The sequence below is a fragment of the Limulus polyphemus genome, unplaced genomic scaffold (assembly GCF_000517525.1).
Source record: "Limulus polyphemus unplaced genomic scaffold, Limulus_polyphemus-2.1.2 Scaffold1914, whole genome shotgun sequence".
NCBI classification, from domain to species: Eukaryota; Metazoa; Arthropoda; class Merostomata; order Xiphosura; family Limulidae; genus Limulus; species Limulus polyphemus.
In genome coordinates this window covers 176,033-199,781 of record NW_013667524.1, presented here as the reverse complement: position 1 = coordinate 199,781, position 23,749 = coordinate 176,033, and the positions used below count along the sequence as shown (strand labels likewise).

The window sequence follows — 23,749 nt, the reverse complement described above, 5'->3', positions numbered from 1 at the left end:
TTCACTGCAGGAGCTAAATCTAATCACTTTTCCACAAAACATAAATTACTTCTCATACCATTTTATTTTCTCTATACTCAAGAAATAGCTAATAATCTGCTCTATTAAATGATATTTAAGTTCTGTCTACAGCTGTTTTCAAAGCTGACTTTCATTTGTAGTTCTTTAGATCAAAAGGGTGGGAATGAAAGCCAGCACTAATAAACCCAGAGAAAGAGAAGGAAAATAACATGAGAAACTAAACATGGATAATTATACTCCAAAGGGATGATAGTTTCTTAGCAAACATAAACTTATGCTTTATGATGAGCAGAAACATTCTAGGAAAATTCATAAGTGCATTGTTACTAGGTGAAGCACCTAGGAACTATGCAAAAATTAAAGATTTAATTTTGTTTTTATTTTCCATTGCAAATTACACTAAATAAATGTTCCAAAATGGAAAAAGAGATAAATTCTAAAACATTTTTGTGATAAAAACGTTGAAATATAGTTAAAATTATTATTTTTTAGTCAAATTTGGAAATCTGATATGTGAGTGTACACTTGACACATGAATAGGATTAATTTAACATTAGGGTGATAACAAAAATGCTACTTCTCAAAATAGAGGATAAAAAATAAACTTGCCTAATGTAAGTATTATAAAACCAAGCTTCATCTAGTAATATTGTGTAACAAATGTTGAAAAACTGAAGTTTGTTGTAAAAATCTTGATATTATTTTTTATTTACTCATATTACATAATTTTTAGAAACTATTTTTTAAACCCTATGTAACATACACAAAACTGAGTATAGATGCAAAAGTAAGTTTAACAGATTTCATAATAAAAACTTGTCATACATTATATGTACGTTTTTTATCAGTATTTTACTATAAAGTTGAATGATACAACTTAATATTTTATGCAACTATGTAAAATCACTAATGTAATTACAATAGATAAATCATTCAATGATTTATAATTTCAAAGACAATTTTCTTTATATTTATCATTAAAGGTAAAATGTTGTAAATGTTCTCTGATTCAGTTGCAGTTTGTTAGTAGCCCCTGGATTACAACCACAGTATCAAACTAACATATATGCCTAGCCCAGAAGCTGTAAACCTTTTTTTACTAACAAGTTTTGAGAAATGTACTGTAAAAAGAGTTTTGTGTGCCTTCAGTACCAGGCCCCATCAAAAATTATTTCTACTATAGCACAATATTTAGATCTGTATAAATGGTATACTGTAAATTTAGTGACCTCTCACCTGCAGTATTTGGATAGAGAAAGTATTTTGGGCTTGTTGTGAAAGTTGATTATACTTTTTCTCTAAACCGGTATGGCACTACTACACGAGAGAGAAATATGTCAAAGTTCAACTTAATTTCTGATCTATTGTTTACAGGAAGGGTACAATTTTCTAATATGAGTTTGCTAGAAGCAGTTGAAACATATACATGCAAGTTTTTATCCAGCATGATATCCTGTACTAGAACTCAACAACAACAACTGTCTCATAATATCCATAGTAACTATGATTTTGGGATGAAATGTTTTTGTGATATATGGTAGATTCAACCGGAAAAAAAAAAGGAATCTAATCACCAAACCTAAAAATGCATTTCAGACATTAATAATACTACAGTACATTAATATAACTCTGTTGAGTGTCCAGCTGAATTTTAGTTTGGCTTGAAGATCAGGTTTATTCCATTAACAACCGTTTATGATTTTTTTTACCTTTCAATTTTTCTATTATTTTTTCATAAATACATATATCAACTTCTGCTGCAAAAAAAGAGCCAGAAATTAATAAAACAAGTACTTCACCAAGTCATCAGAAATGAAAAATGTATTTGAATCCCAATATGAGTATGATTAAGTTATAAAACAAACTGATTTTTCAGTAAAATGTATATTCCCCATTATAATGAGACATGACTATTTATTAATATTAATTAAAAGCAGTTACATTACAGGACTGTTTTTCAAAGTATTTTAATAAACCAGATGGAAAACATTTTTAATAATGATAGTTGTTGGTCTCATAAACCTGTGAACACGTATCTTGTGTTTCTATTTGCCAACAATAAAAACTATCTTTTCAAATAACTGTCTGAAGGTAATTATGAACTCCTTATCTAGAACAAAGAAGTAAATGAAACATATGAAAAGATCAAAGATTAGTACAAATATATATCTATATATATCTATACACAACATTTTACACGACAAAATCAAAAGCCACATATTAATTAGGATAAAACAATCTTATGTTGTACTATGTTGATTGATATGTACTTGAATTTCTATGTTTTGTCTGTGTGTGTGTGATAAGTTATTTCTCACCAGTTTTGTTAACAGAATTCAATTCCTTACAACACATATGACTAGTTAGTTCATAAACTTGTCACCCATAAAGTGACATTTAAACAATTTCTGTTGTTCCTAATTCAAAAATGCCCCTCTGTACCATACAGTGAAATGTATTGGTAATTTGTAGAAGTATCTCATTTCCTTAAATTATGCCAGAGATTATGAAATTAAATCAAACATGGAAAGGAACCCAACTTGTTGTTTAATTTTTTTAATGCTTTTAGGGTCTGAATGCATTTTATCAACATACTTTGGTAATGAAGTCAACACTTGCATCATGTTATCACAGAGGAACTTCACCATTCCATTCCTGATACTGTTGTGAGATACATCAATCATGAAAATAAATACTGGTGGCTTGGGGAATACTCCATTCTGAAATTAAACAAATTATGAATAAATTTCAAATTGATGGAGGTAAGAAATACTTCTTCAGATAAACATGAATAATGATATTATTTCATTTTGATAACATAATAAAAATTAAAGTTACTGGCTTAGAAAATACTTCATTATTAAAATATAGAATGTGTAACTTTGTACAAGCTAATGTACAACATGTACAAATGAAAATTTTATTCAATTTATATTTGATTAATTAGATGTTTATCTAGGTATTTTAAACCTTTATTAAACTATAAAACCTTCAGTTTCTTATCTGTGTAACCGTCAGTGTAAATTTTTCTTGAAAATGTAAAAAAATCTATCAGATTATTATAATATTTGTTTACAGAATAACTAGTGTAATATTTTGAGTGTTAAAACAGATACCAAAATATTTTACCTGGTATATTAAGTATGAAATAGAATATTACAAACATAATTACATTAAAACCTATAGTGTCCTCTTTTAAAACCATACCAGACTACCACCACCACACAAAATTATATCAGAATCTCTGAAGCTTTCCTTACATTCAAAAACATATAAGACCACCACCAAACAACTAATACCAGAATGTAGTTATTCTTTAAAAAACAAAACAAAAAAACACCATACCACCACCAAACAACTAGTACCAGAATGCAGTTATTCTTAAAAAACAAAAAAACCATACCACCAACAAACAATATACAAGAATCTACAAAATATTTTCTTAAAAACCATACCACCCAAACAATATTACACCAGAGCCTACAAGACTTTGTCTTAAAAAACACACTACCACCACATGAAATGGCATTAAAACTTACATTCTTTCTATAAACCATACCAAGAATGAACCAAATTTATGATTAAAATTTGGAACATGAACTCACAACAATTGCATGCAAACCTTGATAATATTTATAAAAGGCTTTCAACATTTTTATAACTATGTATATAAAACCAAATTCCCTTTATGTTCCTGACTTTATTTCTCATATATTGCTATCCCATAATTATTTAACCTTTTAACCTTGACAAACTACTTCATTTGCTTTCATGAAATATTTTACTCCAATGACATGTTTACATAAACAAATGAATCCATATAATACAATATTTTTTTAATGGAAAAGTTATATGCAACTTTCCTTTAAGATGCTAATAATGAATCAATACTCACACATTTTTAATCTTCCATTATTTTGATATAGGTTTATTGCCAAATGCATGAAATGTTTAAGTTAATTTTTTACTGTCAGTGCAATATCTAAAACACTTTTAATCTCATTTTACAAAAGAATGTCCAAATACTTCCTGCTTAATTTTAGATACCTAGTTGCAATGTAGATACATGATCTGCTCTAGTTTTAAGTTTATTTTTAGTATTTGCACACAAAGCTATATAAAGGTTATCTGCACACAACAATCCTTAATTTTTGAACAGACAGACTAGAGAGAGAGAGCAACCAGTCAGCAGCATACACTGCTAACTTATAGGCTGCTCTTGCCTGACTGAATAGTGAGATTTGACCATCACCCATACATAGAGATTGAGTATGTTATATTAAAACAATTTTGAAGCCTCACCACATCATCATATTCCACGTTACTATATGTGTTAATTTTTTATCTGACAACCTTGAATCTTAACAATAGCCCTGCAACATAGTTTCCAGTGAAAGAGGCTGCCATGTCCAAATTATGCCAATGCTCTCTGCAAGCAATCCATAAGCCATCTAGTGTACAAGGATCATGGTTTTCCAATGTCCATTTCAACAATACAATTGCTGTATCTGGCAACTTGACTGACATATCTTTATATGAAATAGCATGAACACCCATTTCATTCTCCTGCTGCTTGAAATATGCAGTGGTTGAATGGATATGTCAGGGAAGCAACTTATATAGCCAAATTGTTTTACCTTACAAGATGGAGGTCCTTCTTGATTATGATGCATAATTTCTGGTCATGGATTCTAACCTATAACAAGATTACACTTTGCTTACTATGCTTGGGGTATGACTTCTTGCATATCTCTTTCTGGATGATGCTGGTGCCCCAAGATGATCCACATTCCTTTGTTTTCCAATGTCATTTAATACAAGAGATAGCTGCATCTTAAAAATTCTATACTGCCAAATTGAACACATCTTTCTGATTTGAGTGTATGAATGTTTTGCTTCAGAAAGAACTGTTACATACTCTTCCCAAAAGTGACCAATTTTTAATGGTATCACACTACCTACAAAATGCCAAACAATGTCAAAAATATATTCTGATACATGCTCTTCCACTGTAATTTTATATTGACTGTGATTGTCACACAAGTTTCTGATGTGCATACTCAAAGTAGTTTTAATGTAATGTATTAAACCTTCTGTAGTGCATCCATAACACCAAAGTACAAAATATACTTCTCTGGTAATGAGATAAAAGTCATGATCCCTCAAATTCATAGTCATGGTAGGAAAACTACTAGGCCATTCTCAGTCCTTAAGTTAAGAATAACAACTTTATTTACACTTGATATAATTTTTGTTTTCTTTCAGTGTATAAATGTGCATTAAATATTATGACCAACAAATTTTGATTTTTTTTTTACTAAAAAACATTTTCCACTTTCTATTAAATACTTGTCATATTTATTTGTACACTACAAAGTAAGACAACAGTGAAAGGCCATGACAGTACAGCTGTGCAAGCATATACATGTGTGTGTATACGTATGTGTGGACAAATCTTCGTGATAAAAGAGTAGTGGAGTAACAATTATTTGCCATACAAGTTTAGCCTTAATAAATAGTAGGATCATTATGGAACAAACACATACATATAAAGAGAAACATGGATTGATACTGTAATTAGTTCACATTTGTTGAAGTAGATGCATTAATCCAGTGTTTCCCAACTGCTATTCCACAGGCAGATTTCAGCTGGTCCACAAAATAATTGAAAAGAAAAAAAAACGTTTTAAAATGTAGCTATTGAAGTATGTTGTAATTTCAAAGTTAATATTGTACCAAGTGGTACATGAAATTTTAGGAACAGAATTATGTGGTCCTCAACTGGAAAAAGGTTGGGAACCACTGCACTAACTTATGTATACATATACAGACATATCCTAGATTTTGCTCAATTTTGATCATTCTTCATGCACAATGATGTTTGTGTATTATATTTCGTATTAAATGTTTTTCTTAGTTATTGTTCTTACCTTGCAGTAGTCTTTTGTGGTTAAATATTCATAAGATCCAAGACACAGTTCAGGTCTTTGAAATTTGTCTATTCTCTGTCCCATATGATCAAGATGGTTAATATACTCGTGAGGAACTGCAATACATGTGCACTGGTAAACAGCATAAAACTCAACTAATCACTAGTCCATTAGGACAAAAATAAAAAAAATAAACAACAATTGGAACTGTGCATTAATCTGTTCATAAAACACTAGCAATTCTAACAATCAATTACTCCAAAAACTGTTAATTAACTAGAGAATAAATCAAAAACTGAAGATTCTGGCAGACAGTTAAAACATTAGTATTCGCCAAGGACAGGCAGGTACCAATCATTAGATCAAGCAATATAAAGTTATTTGTGCATAGGTCATTAGAGCAAGTGATGATCAGTCAAACAAAAATGTATTTGTAATACTTGCCCCTAACTATAAAGTTAATCATGCACTGCTCAGTTAAAGAATAACAGAAGTTCAATAAAGCACTGATTAATGCCATAGTTTTTACTATATCAGAGAGATGAAAGCACCAAATCTTGACTATTAAATGAGCAGATTCTTTTAACAATGGATCTTCAAACTTATTGTACTGAAAAACCAAATTCACCATTGAAAGTTGTTTATGATTTGAAATAAACCATTAAAAAGGCATGTTTATGAATTAGAATAAACAATTAAAGTTTGCTTTCTTTGAAAGATGATTTAGGCAGAGTATACATGATGAACAAAAATAAATTAAATGAGAGGCAACTGCCTACTTGTGGGGAAAGTCTTGGAAGACTAATCTACAACAGTAGCTCAGGTAGAAAGGATGATGTTTCAAAAGCCTTTCTTCTTCAGGTAAGCTTACACTGGTTTTTGCAGGGAGTTATATGGTGTCTGAGAGGATTGAAGTAGATGTGATGTGACTGGCTGTTGGTTCTTGTAAAGTGGTTGGTGTAACAAGTGATGATTTGCCCAATGGTAGCCACAAATTGTTGATTTCAAAATGTGAATCTATTTAGCAATGATTACAAGAACCTTCAAATAATCATGGTGTGGCCACTTCATTCCTCCCGAATACCATACAAGTTCCTGAAAAAAACCAGTGTAAGCTGACCTGAAGATGAAAGATTGAAGGCATTCAAAACATCATCCTTTTACCCGAGCTACTTTTGTAGATTTGTTCTCCAATACTTTCTCTACAAGTGTCACTCTGAACTAAGCAGTTACTGCTCATTTCACCTTTGTTTGTTCAATTGAAGGATGCATTTATAATTTCAAATAGACCAATAGAAAGTATCTTCATGATGTGAATTAAATTACTAATAAAGCTGTTTTCAATTGGGTAATACACAATGTAACTTAATTTCTTAATTTTTAACTAAAAACTTCCCTACAAAATTATATTGTAACTTTACCCTATTAGCTTTGTCAGAATTACCATCAAAGTAATTAATTAATAAAATTTCCCATCTCTTCACCAATAAACCTTAAATTTAGAAACATAATGCATTTGAGTCATCAAAATATTAAGATATTGTAAATAACATCAAATTAATAGTAGTTTGTTCTATTAGTTGTTTGCAAGACATTTATACTAATGAATATGCATGCTGAAACACGGATAATTAACAATTGTTTTGGAAATGGCTCATTTTTAGGACTAAATAGATGAATCTGTTAATTTTATCATAGCTCTATGGAATATCAGAATGTTGTGTTCAATTACACTTTCCATAGGCAGTAAAACAACTATAAAGATGAAAAGTGTCAAATGATAATGTGAATTTCATGGTGAAAACTCTTAAATCCCAAATATGGATGTTGTATGTGTTTATAGTTCAAAAATCAAGTCTCTTTAATACAAAGATAATGAACTCAGCATATTTTCTTCACATATTTAGATAAGTTCATTAGTAGCACTAAAGAATCATCTATCATCACCAAAGTATTGGAAAGACCATCTAGTTAACAAGTTTGAGTAATCAATTTAGGAGTACGATAAAAAAATCATGATAAACCATAGAGAAAGACCTTGTTAGAAAATTTTGATGAACTGGAATGAAATCTACAATGGACCAAAGTACACTGCATCAGAAATCAAAAAATTTAACAGAGGTAGAATATATTGCAAACACACATAGAAATAGAAATCTGAAAATAATGTTAGCCTATTAAATAAAGCAGAGGCTAATTATTTATAAACATCAACTTATAATTTGACAGCAATTTAAAATGGATATACAATATAGTGCAAAGCTTCTGAAAAAATAGACCAGTGGAAAAAAAACTTAATAACAATAATCAGAGAAAATCAATTCAACAACATCCTCACTTTTAACCATGTCCTGCCACAAGTCACAACTAGAAATACAGTCTTGTATTTACATCTCATGCATCAGATGAAAAAAAATACAGAAAATAAAAAATATAACAGCTGTATCTAAAAATATAATGTAATAAAATATTAAGACATTGTAATAAGTGGTGGTATGAGCTTTGATATATCCCTACAACAATTTTTTACCCATGAGCTTACATATATACATATAATGTATACTGGGATGATACAAAAGTTTAGATAATAACATACTGGTGTGGGAAAACCAAGAAACTTTCATTCCTCTCAATTGAAACAGGTGTATATAAATATATATAGAATATATATATGTCATATATATTCAGAAGATGTCATCCTATGGAATAATGATGCTACTGTTGCTGTAGATAACGGAGATGAAGACAATGTCCACGGTGATGCCACTTATGGTGACGAAGAGAAGTTGTGCCAACTATTTCAGGACAGTAATTTGGACTAAGAATTTGAAGGTTTCACCAAAAATTATTTGTAGTTTTGGATTTCAAACATAATGTAGTGACAACTAGTTCTGTATTTCTATGCATTTCTAACTCATAGGAGGCACACTGCAAGGTGACCTACGAACCCTATTTGCTTATCACATGCGGTCATTAGCAGTTGCAGTTAATCGTGAATTTGATGTCACAAGTCATTCTTTTGCTCATTGATTAGTAAGACTTAAAACTACTAAATAGTAACACTATACTGACAATAAAGTAACAATATTAGAAAAATATTATATTCAACGTTTCATGATGAACATTACTGAAGATATACCTCATGGTTTTGCCTATCATATTATAACCTCATTTTGAATTAGTTGTTGAAACTGACAGAAGAATATTTAGAGTTTAATGTAACTTGTACTGATATTACTGTATTTTTAAAATGAAATACAATTCGTGGTGTTTCAAGATCACCTTGCATGGTCTTTTTTTTTATTATGATAAATTTCTTTTGCATATGTATTTAAAACAAGCTGTAGGTTGTATAGTTCTCTCATCACTCATACCTTTATATCCAAACTTGACTTGTATCGCTATATACACACTAATTATGAGCTACAATGAGTCATACAAACTCACTGTTTACACTAGATTGTTTGACACTTTCACTTGACAAAACTTTTAATTTAGTTAGGAAAATGTATTCTTAACATTTGAATAATTGTAAAATAATAGTTTTGTTTTCCAAGTTGTTAAAAAGAGCTGTTGCAGTTATTTTTAGAATTACTTTAATTCATAACCAAGTCCTCAACTGGCAAATAAGGAATGAACAAAGTTCCTAAGGAAGGGAAATCCACCTATCAAGTGGAAAATAGATATCCAAATTGTGAAATCAACCATAAGCTTACATACACACACATGCATACATACATACATACATACATACACTGGGATGTCACAAAATAAGTTTATGTATCTATAAATAAACTTATATAATGTACATATAAGTATATATTATTTCTTAAATAATTTAAATGAGAATTCACCTCTATTCACAGATTTTTTTAAAATAACAATACAGAAAGTAAGTGCTTAATTTAAGCACGAAATTAAATGTTACATGAATGAAAACAAATGAATCAATTTTAGCTAAGAAAATTAACCTTTACTAATTATGAACTATAAGCAAGGACAAAAAAGAAAGGGTTGCATGAAGAACATTCAATAAATAAATCACTTCTATGTAAGAATTCATCTCTGCCAATTATGTTGTGTAAACCAGGCACGAACAGAAAATTTCTAAAAACTACAATTACCAGATGTTAACATTTTCCTACACTGAAAATGTATTTCTGATAGATACTTACCTCTTATCATGCAATGGCTTTCCTCGATTTGTACTGCCCTCTATATGCACAATTTTAGCTTACCACATACCATCACATGTTTACACATGGTCTGTAGCATGCAACAACACTCCACCAATAGGAGTGTGAAACACCTTCCTAGCACAGCTGACTCTCTCTATATTGTAGAGTACAATCATCATTTGGAGATTAGACAAAAAAGATGCACCAGAAGTGGGAAGGATGGGTGAGAAGTGTGAGAAGAGGTAAGTATCTATCTGAAATACATTTTCAATGAAGAAAAATGTTAACTTCCAATACAATAACTTACCTCATCTCACATAATAACTAGAATCCCACACTGAAATGGTGAAGGGACCATGCAAAAGTTACTTAGATGAGCACTTTTCGGAAAGTGCCAAAGAGAATCCATGGTGTGTGGTATCCTAATATATAAGGTCACACCCATGGGAGACCACACCCCATCTTTACCAGATATACTCTTCACTATCTGTAAAGATACATGTCCCTAAATTGGGTGGAAAAAGAGACTTATCGAATCTGTAATTGGATGTGCCAGATGGTATAGAGTGGGTAGGGCATGTCAGACCATATTTGGTGGATTAACTCCAGTCCAAAACTAGGAAGCATCCAGTATTTGTCTTGTGGGCCATGGTAGGAAGAGGGTTCCAACCATCTATACCTCAAGCCCAGAAAGCAGAAGGTAAAAGTAACTTCCATTCCAACAACCCAGGCAGAGCACATGTGTGCAGACTCAGTACACAACCAACACCAGGCCACCTGGAAACCCGACATCATAGGTGATGGTGGGAAGGGGGAATGCAAACGTGGCAGGTCAACTCCAGTCCTAAACCAGGTGAAGTCAGAAATGTTTTGTCTGGTTCACAGTAGGAGGACTCACAACAGCTCACCCCTTCAGCTGGCTTTCCCCCATCCTACTGCTCCCTGGATGTTGGTTCCCAGACCACCCAACATAAGTCTTCAAACATGTGGTGGATTCATCCAGTCCAAAACAAGGTGGCATCAGAAACTTATCTTCTGGTCCACAGTAGAAGGAGAGTACTCACCATCTACACTAACAGAACACCACCACCCTACTCTCGACTGAGTGGAATGGTCTCACTCGGGAGGAAGCCCCCATGGTCCACCACCCAAATGGCTAGGTACTGGTATGTGACAAGGACTCCCATACTCTACTGGAAGAGGGGTGGAAAAACACAGTGGGGAGTCCAAATGAATACAACACCATAAAACAGTGCAATGAGTGACAACAAAAACCCTATTTTGAAAAGCACTCCAGTCCTGGTTTATTCAACTAGGACTGGAGGAATGAGCAGTAACCCCAACACTGCTTTGCTCATGATAGTCCATGAATCGGTGTGGTATGGTATGGGCTTTCTTTATGATGCAAGATACCTTGAGGAACCCTCTAGCAGTCTTGTGAAACACCCTCATCTCATCAGTGAGTGCAGATTTACAGTTAAGTATACCTGGACAGGCACCATTTGCCACAAAGTGGAATCCAGGGATGTAGAAAGATGCTACTGTAAAGATAAGAAATAAAAGAGTGAGAACTTATCCATTCAGAGTCTATAAAATGAAAAATAGCAATGGGTGGCAAGTGATAATCACATGAGAAAGAGATGTCCACATGATGCAGGTAATGAGCGACAAAAGTATGAGGTATAGTCCACATGCTAGTCTGCATAATCTCCTCTAATGGACAATGGAGCAGCCAGGGAAAGGGTGAGATGATCAATCTGGTGAGAAGAAACTTAGAAGATATGACGAGAATCCTCTTTCAATGACGCATAAGTAAGACAAGTAGGTTGATGAAGGTAAAGGTTACAGGTAACCGGTAAAGGTTAAAAGTGAGAGATCCTGAGTAGAGGATGAATTCCATAGGATAAATAGATGAGAACAAGAGCAACAAAAAGAAGCAGTGCAGGCAACATAACAACAAAGAGCTCTCACAGGACAAAGATAACAACTGAGATCAGAATGTGAATATAGCTTGAAGGGAAACATGCATGAACGTACTGTCCCCTTCACATGCCTACACCATTTTGGGGAAAAAATATGATTGGGAAAAAGAAGAACATATGAATGATGATAAAGAATGTGGTAAACATCAATAGCAAAGATCTCTGACAAATGACATCGACATGCAAAAAAGGAGTAAAAAATAAGTCTTGAGGGAGAGATGGTACATAGAGCAAGAAGCTAAAGGTAAGGGCATTAAGAACAACACTGAGATTCCAATCTGGTGGGGCAACTGGGTGGGGAGGATGAAGAAGTCAAAAGGAATGAAACAGGAGAGAGAGAATAAGAGGGGGGAAAATATGGTAGAAGCGGGAAAAATGAAAACTTTTGGATAATACCACTCTATTGTCCACAATAGATAAACCACTGTCAAAGAGCCAAGTAAAAAAGTTGGAAAGTTGTGGAACATTTGGTTGGGAAGATGAGAAAACAAGTGTTGGAAAATGTGCCATTTATGCTGGTAAACCAGCAAAGAAGAGGAGCAGACAGAACAAAAAAGAAGGAAGACTACTCATGTAGAGAATCTGGATCATTTTTCAAAAGACTGGACAAAACCCACACATTGAGATGGAGTGTGTCTTCAGTTGGATGAATGATGAAGAGATAAAGTTGCGGAGAAAGGATTGGGAAAGAGGAAACAGCATGGGAGGAGAGGACTGAAGGAGGTTCAAGAGTGAAAACCAGTTATGTTTGTCAGAATGGAGTGATGAGAAGGACTTGACACACAGTTGTTTGAATAAGAGAGAGGATGCTGGGAAGAAGATGGATAGGAGGATAAGCATATAGGTAAAGGTTGGACCAGCCCTAACTGAATGCATCCACTGCTTGAGCTGAAGAATGCAGAACTAGAGACTAGAAGAGGGGGATTTTAATATAGAGGAGGGTGGCAAATGCATTCAGAAGGGGGGTACCCAACTGGGAGTATAACCACCAGAATACCTAAGAAGCAAGAGACCACTCCATCAGTAGAATTTTGTTGGGACGAGAGAGCTGATCCACTACAAGATTCAGAGCACCCAGGCTGTGACAAGTAAGAAGTTGGACTTGTTGAGATTGAGCCCAGAAAAGAGGATCCAGTGTTTGGAAACATAATAAATGAGACAAGGTTGCATGTTACAGCACAGCTAAAGTATGTGTAAACATGTGAGGAGTATGTGGGAGCACCAAGGCTAGTGGAGAGCAAAAATTGTGCATATAGAGGGCAGCTCAAATTGAGGAAAGCTATTATGTGAGAAGAGGCAAGGTATCGTATTGGAAAATTTTGTTTTCTCTCTATAAGACTTTTCTTTTAATACTGTTGTCTAAGTTAGATAAAAACTACGAGATTATAAAAATACATTCAACAGACTGTTCTATTTGAAAAGAAGATATGCCTTAGAAGTTGTGTAAATAATGCTACATGTAGACACATAATAATCATTTTTATCTGAATGACAAACCTTCCCTATCTAGTGCTATAAACTAAGGATGAGCTCTGATATTGTATAAACAACATTCAACAAACAATTTTTCTTTGATCTGATAACAGTCAGTCTGTAATTATAGATCAATTTAAATTTGTTTGTTTGTCTTAGAATTTTCACAAAAGCTACACAAGTTCGTTTGTAATTAAGCACAAAGCTACACAATGGGTTATCTGTGCTCTGCTCACCACGGGTATCGAAACCCGGATTCTAGAGTTTGAAGTCCACAGACATACCGCTGTGCCACTGGGGAGCTACACAAGAGATATCTCTGTGTAGCACACCTATATATAGCCCCAAAGTGTACAGCAAATTTTTGTGGCAATGTGAAAAGACTCAAGAGCCCTCAGATTAACGGTCTAGGCTTGCTAATTACTATGCCATACCCAGCCCAAGAATTTAACAAGCTGTAAAACTGGAACTTAACAGAAGTATCTTAATTTCAATATGAATTAAAATAATATGTTTGAATGCAAAACACTTTTGTCTGGATCAGATCCTATACATCTCACTCAAGAGTTGAACTGAGAAGTTGTATGAATAACAAACACAACTTTATTCAGTTTAGATGTAAATTTTGTCCTATGTGTCACATTTGATCTTTGTCAGTACTGCTTTACAAAATTGAGATTTTAAAGAACTTCTTATAAATAAAAGTCAATACATGGTTTCATTCCTAACAGAAGAAAACTTGTTTCTGTGAAGGTTTTTTTTTTAAGTTTTCATGCATAGTTTATAACATAATTGGTATTTTTCAGCTACTGTGTTTCGTACATACCCCAGTTTTATCATGAATTACTTGTTATGAAACAGAAACATGTTTTCATATAAAAATTAAAGAGGTAATGTCCATGAATTTCTGGGGTAAACTGCATAAATTTCTTAGAAGTAGAGTTTGAATGAAGGCAGCTTTACTTGTATGATAAAGTACTTGAAAGCATGAAATTTAGATTATACAACTGCTTCTCCTAATAATAAAGCCTACCTTCTGTTATTCCTTTACAAAATGCACAGTGGAATCTTCTTCCACCATCTATAAACTTCATAAATGAACACATGTAGGCCTTACATCTTATACAGCGGACTGGGCCCATCTCACCTAAATTGGAAACTGGAGGGTATTGCTGAAAAGTATAACAGTTTTTTTATATTAATCAGCAGTAATCATCATGCAACTTTAGACAATTTGAAATCATGAAGATAGATGTTTAAATTTACATAGCCTTTTCAATAATGAACTAAATATTAAGGATGATACAACTGAGTTACAATCCTCTAAGTTTTAATACCACAAGTTGAGACATCTATTTTACTTTATACTGCTCTAAATAAGTTAGGTTTTGAAGTTGATATAGGATTATATTTCTTTGTTCTACATGGGTCAACTCAAGAAAATGAAGCAAATACTTCACTTTATATTATTCTAAACTAACCAATTTCATAAGATTAGACAAACAGATGACTAAGTGCATTGTTCTAACAAATTAACTCCAGAAACTAAAATAACTAGTTGAAACTAATCAACTCAACAATATGAGAAAGTACTTTATCTTCTAGTGAAATAATCATTTCAGAAGTTGGAGCAACTAGTCTAACTTGCTCTAAACTAACCAACTCCATAGAATAAAGCAAATAATTTCTCTATCTTTTCCAAAACAAACTATTTTCTGAAATAGTCAATTAGTTTATCTTTTTTTAATTTTAAACACCAGAAATTGTGGCAAGGAGTATGCTTTCTTCCAATTATGTCACCGTCAATATGTAATGTCCTTATCCAAAAACCTCTGTAAACAAGCTAACAATAACTAAACAGAAATACCCACTTCTCCTTCCTTCAGTTTAGCAAATGGACTTATTGTTATTGCAAAGGGAACGGCTGTCTGTTTCAACATTTCAAAAGTTGTAGGAACACTGTAGATTGTGGATCTTACAAAACGAGGGCTGCAATTCCCTGGAAATGATTCACAAAATTAAAAGTTATAATATTAGTTATAGATGAATATTACCTATATTGAAAAATATATATACATATTTACAAATTATTTGTATATTAACTACATACATTTAGTAAAGGATTATAAGCCACCATATAATTTTCTGACACTTACAAGTTGCAATAAGTCATAAAAATTCACTTCAATACCTTGATAATTAATTTTCTGCTTTCCACCTCTCCCATAATAACATTTTACCAAACCTCAAGGCTAGGCAATAAAACTGTCTTCCTTCTTATTTTTTTAACACTATTCATAAAAAAATAAAAGTTGATTATTATGTGACTCTTGTTTTTGTTACAGTATGTTTCATAAATTTTGTTAAGGAGAATAGGTAACCTGCAAACAGCAAGGTGTACTTTGATCAGCAGATCAAGTGACTATAAATTAATAACAATATGAGAAGCCTCACATAATCATATCTTTTACTGTGTACTGTCTCAGTATTCTCTCACTAAAAGCAACTAAAGGCTCAGAAAACAAACTGTTTGGCAAAATGAAAAAACAAATAATTTTCTTTAATGTTAGACAGCTCAGAGGACAACACATTTTTTTTTATTGCACACATCCACAATTTGAGAACTAATGACCAGAATATGTCTACCACGTTGAACTTGTATATATACACACACCTTTAATGTTCTAATGGAATGACATTTTTATGGTCTTGACAATTAACAGAATGTTACGCATTTCTGAAAATTCAAGTAAAATTATAACATAATCTTCCTTTCCCTGACTGATTTTTAAGTTTTCCATTATCCACCAGTTAATGACATCTCTTAATAACTTGAAAACAAAAAGTAAAACCACAGATTTACTGAATAATGTGTTTATTTTCACGAACTGTGATACAGACTCATTATAAAATTAGTATAAACTCATAATAATAATAATAACTGAAACATTCAGAGATAAGTTAAAACTACTAGAGACTATAAAGCAAGTTCAGTTACACAGGTATGGTGAAAAACCATAAATTTCAGTTTAAATGCATACCATAGAAAGAAATGTAACAATAACACCAATTAAATAAAATGTGAGTAAATAATAAAAAAATTAGAATGTTTATATGTATTATGTCATGTTTAACACAACAGAAAACTTGGAATAAATATTTTTTTATGCTTGGTACAAACCAAACACAAGCCTAATGCCAAAACTCCTAAGTATCATGTTGATAATGTAGAAATGTAAACAGATGTTGCTTACAGCCAGTATAAAGAGGGCCATACTCTAAGAATAATTACAGATTTGGTATTTTGCACTATGAACTCATGATTTCATGGTCCAAAAAATTATAAATGGAGGGTTTCTTTTGCTTACAATGTCTATTAACTTCAGGACTATTTGGCTGATTTTTACTAAATTACCAAACAAACCACTGTCTGACCAGGACTTTGATTCATGCAGAGCATGTGTGTGCACACACGGGTATATATAATCAGTGATTCACAAAAGATTTTGACATAATGAGTATCTTACACCTCAAAATAAACTGCAATGCTGAACATTCATGTAGTTTGGGTTTCGTCGTCCAATATCTAAAATTTTGGCACTGTTTTGCTGTATTTACTAAGCTCTTGCTCTTATTTCTATTAAGGATTACCTGAGGCAAATAAGGCATAAATTCATCACAGTAATTACTTTATTGACATTGATCGATAAAACTACTTGTATATATTTTTTTCAGTTTAACAGAAACCTCAAACTACTGGTAATTATCAGCTCGTGATCACTGAAAACTCATTTGTGAATTTTTCTTTTTCTAAGCTCTTGCTCTTATTTCTATTAAGGATTACCTGAGGCAAATAAGGCATAAATTCAACACAGTAATTACTTTATTGACATTGATCGATAAAACTACTTGTATATATTTTTTTCAGTTTAACAGAAACCTCAAACTACTGGTAATTATCAGCTCGTGATCACTGAAAACTCATTTGTGAATTTTTCTTTTTCTCACTCAAACTTGTATTTTCACTGAAGATAAAATCTGTGAATAACATAGATGCCTAATTTATTATGAAATTTGCTACTACTCCTGCAGTAGACTATAGTTTAGTTGAACTATGGCTCTTCAGTACTGCTTGGGAGAGCAAACTAAAGAGATACAATAGGCATTCATGTAGTGGTGGAATACAAACAATATGTAGCGTCTTATCTGGAGAACTGCATAACAATTATTATTACATAACTTATATCTTGGCCTAGACCTTGACTAAAATCAATAGCAATAAAGCAGTGCAGATGTCTTAATACCAATCAGAAGGCCTAAATATAGGTCATGGCAATAAAAATCAAGACTTGAAACTTGTAGATCTAAGCTATATGATATTTTATGTTTTGTATCATTGAACAGCAGAAGTACAGCTTCCCGTTAGTGTTTAGTTCTATAGGTTAACCTAATACAAGAACAAGATTTAGACCTAGATCTAAAATAAATCATAACATCACCACATGTAACATCATTTTGATATTTACACTCAAAACTTCTTATCTCCTGATCTTGATCTATCTACATCTAGGCTGGCCTACTAAGTTCTAGGTTTTAGCTATGTGGCAATATGTGTTTGAATCAGAAATTAAAGTATCCAGACAAAAACAATAATATTCAAACAGAAAATAATATTGGACATTTGCTGTGAATGCTCATGAATTTAGAGACAAAGACAAAAAAAAAGTAATAAATGAACAAATTACTGTTTGGGGGGGAGGCAATTTTGCTTTTTATGACAATAAAAATCTCTTCTGGCATCTAGAAATTTTGACAACTGGGCTGGAGTGGCATTTGAAAAAAAGATAATTTTGCATCCATGAATTACTGAAAGTTCATAACATTGTCACAGACTATGTAAATCATGGTCAAACAGGTACAAGCAAAAAAATTTGGCATTCTAATGTTTTTACCTACACAATTAAATCAGATATGATCAAGCCTGGTGAACATCCATTTTTAAAAAAACATTTTTCCATACTAATTTCTTATTTCATAAGATTTTTCACATAATTTTAGACCAGTACACAAGGTAAATAATACATTTAAATATCTTGCAAAGCATAAATATAATAAGATTTTAAAAATCCAAACAAATTTTCATAATCAACAGTAAAACTAATATTTAGTACAATACGACAGTAGAAGATCAAAACATGTAGAATATAACCACTTAAGAAACCTGTGTTATGGTACAACAACACAAAACAAGGCAAAAAAATCTTAAGATGCCTAGAAAGATATTTGCCATTCTTTTTTAAAAAGCACCAGATTCTGGTGGTTAGTTTTGCATTCCTCAGATGCACAACATGCTGAAGCAAAAGGCTACGTTTTTCAACAGTGAAAGTGAAAATAAATTTTGAAAACTTTTAAACTAATTACAAATGAGTTTTATGTAGAAAAGTTTTATGGTCCTTAGAGGACAGAACTGATTTAAGACCAATCTTCTCACAACTATCTGGATTATTATACTTCTTTTAAACTAAGCAAAGTTACAAACAAAAAGAAGTTTCTTATGTGTAAAGAAAAAGCAGTAATAATTGCATTGTATTCAGATTTGAAAATAAAGTTCCCATACTTATTTTACCTAATTATTAATAAATTATCAAAAATCTAAATGTCTGACTGTCCTCACAATAAAAAATACCTTATACTAACTGAACTATGAAGATTGCTATAATTTAACTTTTGATCTTCAATATAATTTTTTAGATATTTAAGATTATTATCAAGATTTTAGATACAATCAATGAAAATATACCATTTGATACAATGTAGTTCTCAAAGAGAAAAACAGCCAAATTAAGTACATTAGCAAGGATTCTAAGAGAAACAGAAGTGTTAAAATGTTTCTTACAAGGGGTGTGCACACAGTACTCTAAAAACTTACCATCATCTTTAACAGTGAAATCTGTGGTAACTAATGGTGGAACTTTTCCTTTTGTGCTGGTAAAAAATGTACCACTTCTTTCCTTTCTGTCAGCTTCTATTACTTGAACCTAAAAAACATAAATTACATCCTTTAATTTATTTTACTTTATTTTTTTGTTACACACAAGAACAAATACCAATACAAAAACATTTGTTTGTTTGTTTTAAATTTTTGTGCAAAGCTACACAAGGGCTATCTGCGCTAGCCATCCCTAACTTAGCAGTGTAAGACTAGAGGGAAGGCAGCTAGTCATCACCAACCACCGCCAACTCTTAGTCTACTCTTTTACCAATGAATAGTGGGATTGACCATCACGCCATTCAAAAACATACACAAAATAGTTACACATGTAATTAAAATAACAACCAAAAATTATTTTCACAGTAGTATAACTAAGTCAGAATCAATTAATAATATTGTGGATTCTGAGTTCTTTAACAGCAGAAGTTTTTTTTTTTATGTTCTTTGATTTTATTCCCAACAAAACATGTACAAATGTCTAATCCAAATTAACACTTTATTACTCATGGAACAACTGAATTTACAATACAATACATTTGTTGTGTGAAAGTTTGAATCACAGTTAAAAGTTTTAAGTATTCATTCTTTGATATGTATATGAAAGAAAACATGCACAAAATTCAAGATATTGACAAAAAGTATAAATAGTGAAAATCAACATGCTTAAAATTTAAGGAGAGGAAGAAGAACCAATTTTTGCTGACTCTTATTAAGCTTCATTTATATGTTAACACTTTCCTAATCTGAAAAATGTATTCCAACAGATACAACCACACACAGAAATGCTATCTTTTATGTGTGTCTGCCTACAAGATTTGCATGCCTCTAGCCTTGAGGTAACTTCCCCCTAAATTCAAGTGTTTAACATGAATTGTGTTGATGCTTGGTGACATCATCATGCAACAAAGACCCTTCACTGATAGGAGAGCAACACAAGCTCCATGTACAGTACCTTCCCCTATGCACTTACACTCATGATAATGTCATTCTTTCATGAAGCGAGGGGAAAAAATCTGCACTGGAAGTGGGGAGGATGAGTGGAAATGTGTGAAGTGGTAAGCATCTATTGGAAATACATTTTCAGATTAGGAAAATGTTAACTTTTGAGATGATAACTCACCTCTGCACAAAGAAATGATAGAATTCTACACTGAAATGGTGAATCGGCCTGTGCAAATATTTACCTAGATATGCTCCCTTCAGAAAACACCCAAAGGGAAGCCCATGGAGTGTGATATCTGATGGTAGGGGCTCCATATGGACATACCCATGGGAGACTGCATCTCATCTTAACCAGTGTATACTTTTCACCCAGATTGTTGAAGGAGAGGCAAATGAGACCCAAGCATTGCAGAGATAGGCAGAATGAAAACATAACTATCTGGGCACTTTCACAAAAGTGGTAAGCAAGCCAATATGTGTAGTGTAGTTTGGGCACAATCAGACCATACCATGTGTGCACACCTTGATTCTACTGAACAGGCTTTGGTTGCAGAAGAAGGGCAAATTAGTTTTGTGGTATTTATTTTTAGGGGTGACTTGTAATACATTGACGATTTCATCACTGCCCCACTTTTCACTGTACTGTGCTAAGCCCAACCAGTGAGGATTATCCATGGTCCACAACTCCAGGGGCTAGAAACTGGTAAGTGTCTCCAGTGTTCCACTTGAAGAACTTGCATTGGGAAGACTCGGAGAAGTGCCTGGATTCCCATTGGACCACCAGCTGAAAAGGTTGTTTACTGAAAATGGTGCAATGGATGACCACAAAACCCTATTTTTAAAAACTAACAAGTGTGAGCCAAAGAAGTGGACAGAACACTTCTCTGGTGCTGGCTTTTTCCATAGTAGTGAACGGAATTGGCACAGTCTGGATGGGACAATTGAGTAAGTATGAATACCACAACGATACCTCAAGTGGTCTTGCAGAACACTCCATTTCGCAGTAGGCACTGGTAGAGCCAGAGCAGATGGTTTGAGTGCTTTCTATTATCCTGGCATAATATGATTTTGTGATATGAGCACACACTGGGAAACAACACCAACCACTTGACAGAATCATAATAAATGTAAAGGAGAGGTGAAAAAGAAAATATACTTACTCTTTTCAAAGACAATTGGTTTGATTGAAGGGTGCCAACCAGTGGAAATCAAAATCCAGTAGGAGAGGAAACAGCCAGATGGTGTAGATAGTGAGACAAACAAGTGGGAAGTTGTCCATATTCCAGCTTGGAGGATTTCATCCAAAGACAGGCAAAAATGGAAGCAAGAGAATAGGTCAGGTGACGAAATGTGGAAGAACCTGCAAGCATATACCAACTGGAGAAATTGATAGAGCCATCTAGTAAGGGTAGAAGGAGGGGGATCTGTGGAGGAAGAGGGATTCCAGGGTACAAAAAGATAATGATGGGACCAAAAGAAGAGAAGTGGGTGACAAGTAGCATTGAACAGCCCAGACTGGACACAGTAGCTGATTCAAGTCTGAACAATTGTAAGGGTGAGTGATAGAAGGAAGTGATATAGGAGAGAAAGTGCAATCATCTTTCCTAGCAGTAGAAGTCTTAGGAATGAAAAACCAGTCTGGCTAGAGAGAATACAGATGTGGTCAAAAAGAGTACAAGAAGAATTAATTGCATAGATATCTAAACATCAAACATGGGTGAGAAGGAAGAGAAAACAAATCTCAAGAGAAAGGTGGTATAAGGAGCAAGAAGCCAAAAACTCAAAAGGTTCACACATGAGAGCATGAAAAACTATATTAAGGTCCCAGGTCGGCCCGGGAGTTGGGTGAGGAAGTTGGTGAAACAAAAAGAAGTGGAGAGTATAAGGGAAGAAAACACCCTGTGGTAGTGGGAAAGGTCTAATGTAGTGGATAATGCCACCTGAAACAATGTTGAAGGCTGAGGACTTTCCTCAACTTGTAGGGCCATGATGTCCTCCTCAGTTAATGATCCCACTGACCCCATTTTAAAGACAGGGCCTGTGCATGTAATATCATCACTTACATAGGACAAAGTCACCATCGCTTGAGAATTAATTATAATAAAGTAAAGCTGCAAAGACAAAAGACAAAGTATAATGAAAAACAAAGTTTCATTATTGAAGGCAAATCTCATCCAATTGAAGCCATACAAAATTTAAACATGTAGGTTCAATACAGTGCGGAGGAAAAGAATAGATGATGTTATCATGAGTGCAAGTGTATATGGGTAGTTACTATGCATGGAGGTTGCATTATCCTCCTACTGGTAGAGGGCTTTTGTTGAAAGATGTCATCATGCACTGGCACAGTTCATGTTAAATACGTGAATTTAGGTGAGAATTACCTCAAGAATAGTGGCATGCAAATCTCATAGGACATGCAAACATGTTTGAGAAATTGAGTTGATGTCCTGAAAAAACATTTTACTAGTTTATAGACAACTTCAGTGAAAATTAAAACACTTTCATGAATCTTCAACTGGTATTCATCCTCAGCAATTAACTATACTATAAATGTCAGTTGTACTGGTTATGATGGCATTACCTAGAGTCAGTATATGTGTTGAGCACTGCTGGAAGTATTACCATAAATCTTAAGTGTGCCACATGGTTCAGTGTATCATGGATAGCATTATCAACCAAACCCTGATAAAACTGGTTACGTTGTTAAGAATTACTTGGTTTTGCTTATTCCACAACATACCATTTAAAAAAGAAAAAACAATTGTAATAGTTTTGCCATATTCAGGGCTGTATTCACATTTGATTAGGAAATAAGTAACTACATAAAGGAAATTACACCCACAAGAAATTCATTTCTTCTCAAGGATGTAGTTTTCAAGATAAAATAATAAATCATTAATTATTATTATTTTTATTATTATTAATTTATTATTATTATTGTACATAAAAATGTGTAGGTTCCACCACTTGGTGGCTATTCACTGATATGAAAGAACATACTCCAAAAAGACCAGAAAATAATGCAGGATTGCTGATCTTATACTAACTAAATGCAATGTCTTCAAAACAACTATAAACTTTAATATAGTTAGTATAGCCAAGGAGGTACAGCAGTTGAGAGAATTCACAAGTCATTTTTACTATCAGTATGTTTTACTTACATACTTTTTGTTACAAAAATTATCAAATAGTATTATTTGAAGATAGATTTATATACGGAAACATCTG

The 23,749-nt window shown here is 32.9% G+C and overlaps 1 protein-coding gene across 1 annotated transcript in view; it reads right to left on the bottom strand.

The window, feature by feature from the left end:
* Window positions 1-23,749, bottom strand: part of LOC106465339 (protein transport protein Sec24C-like) — a 58,191-nt gene that overhangs the window by 24,341 nt on the left and 10,101 nt on the right. Inside the window, exons 5-9 of the mRNA XM_022393202.1 lie at window positions 19,514-19,622; window positions 15,456-15,583; window positions 14,618-14,756; window positions 5,952-6,067; window positions 2,617-2,741 (exon numbers count right to left, since the gene is read on the bottom strand). Of these exons, the coding sequence (XP_022248910.1) occupies window positions 2,617-2,741; window positions 5,952-6,067; window positions 14,618-14,756; window positions 15,456-15,583; window positions 19,514-19,622 (617 nt within the window). The remainder of the gene's footprint in view (window positions 1-2,616; window positions 2,742-5,951; window positions 6,068-14,617; window positions 14,757-15,455; window positions 15,584-19,513; window positions 19,623-23,749) is intronic.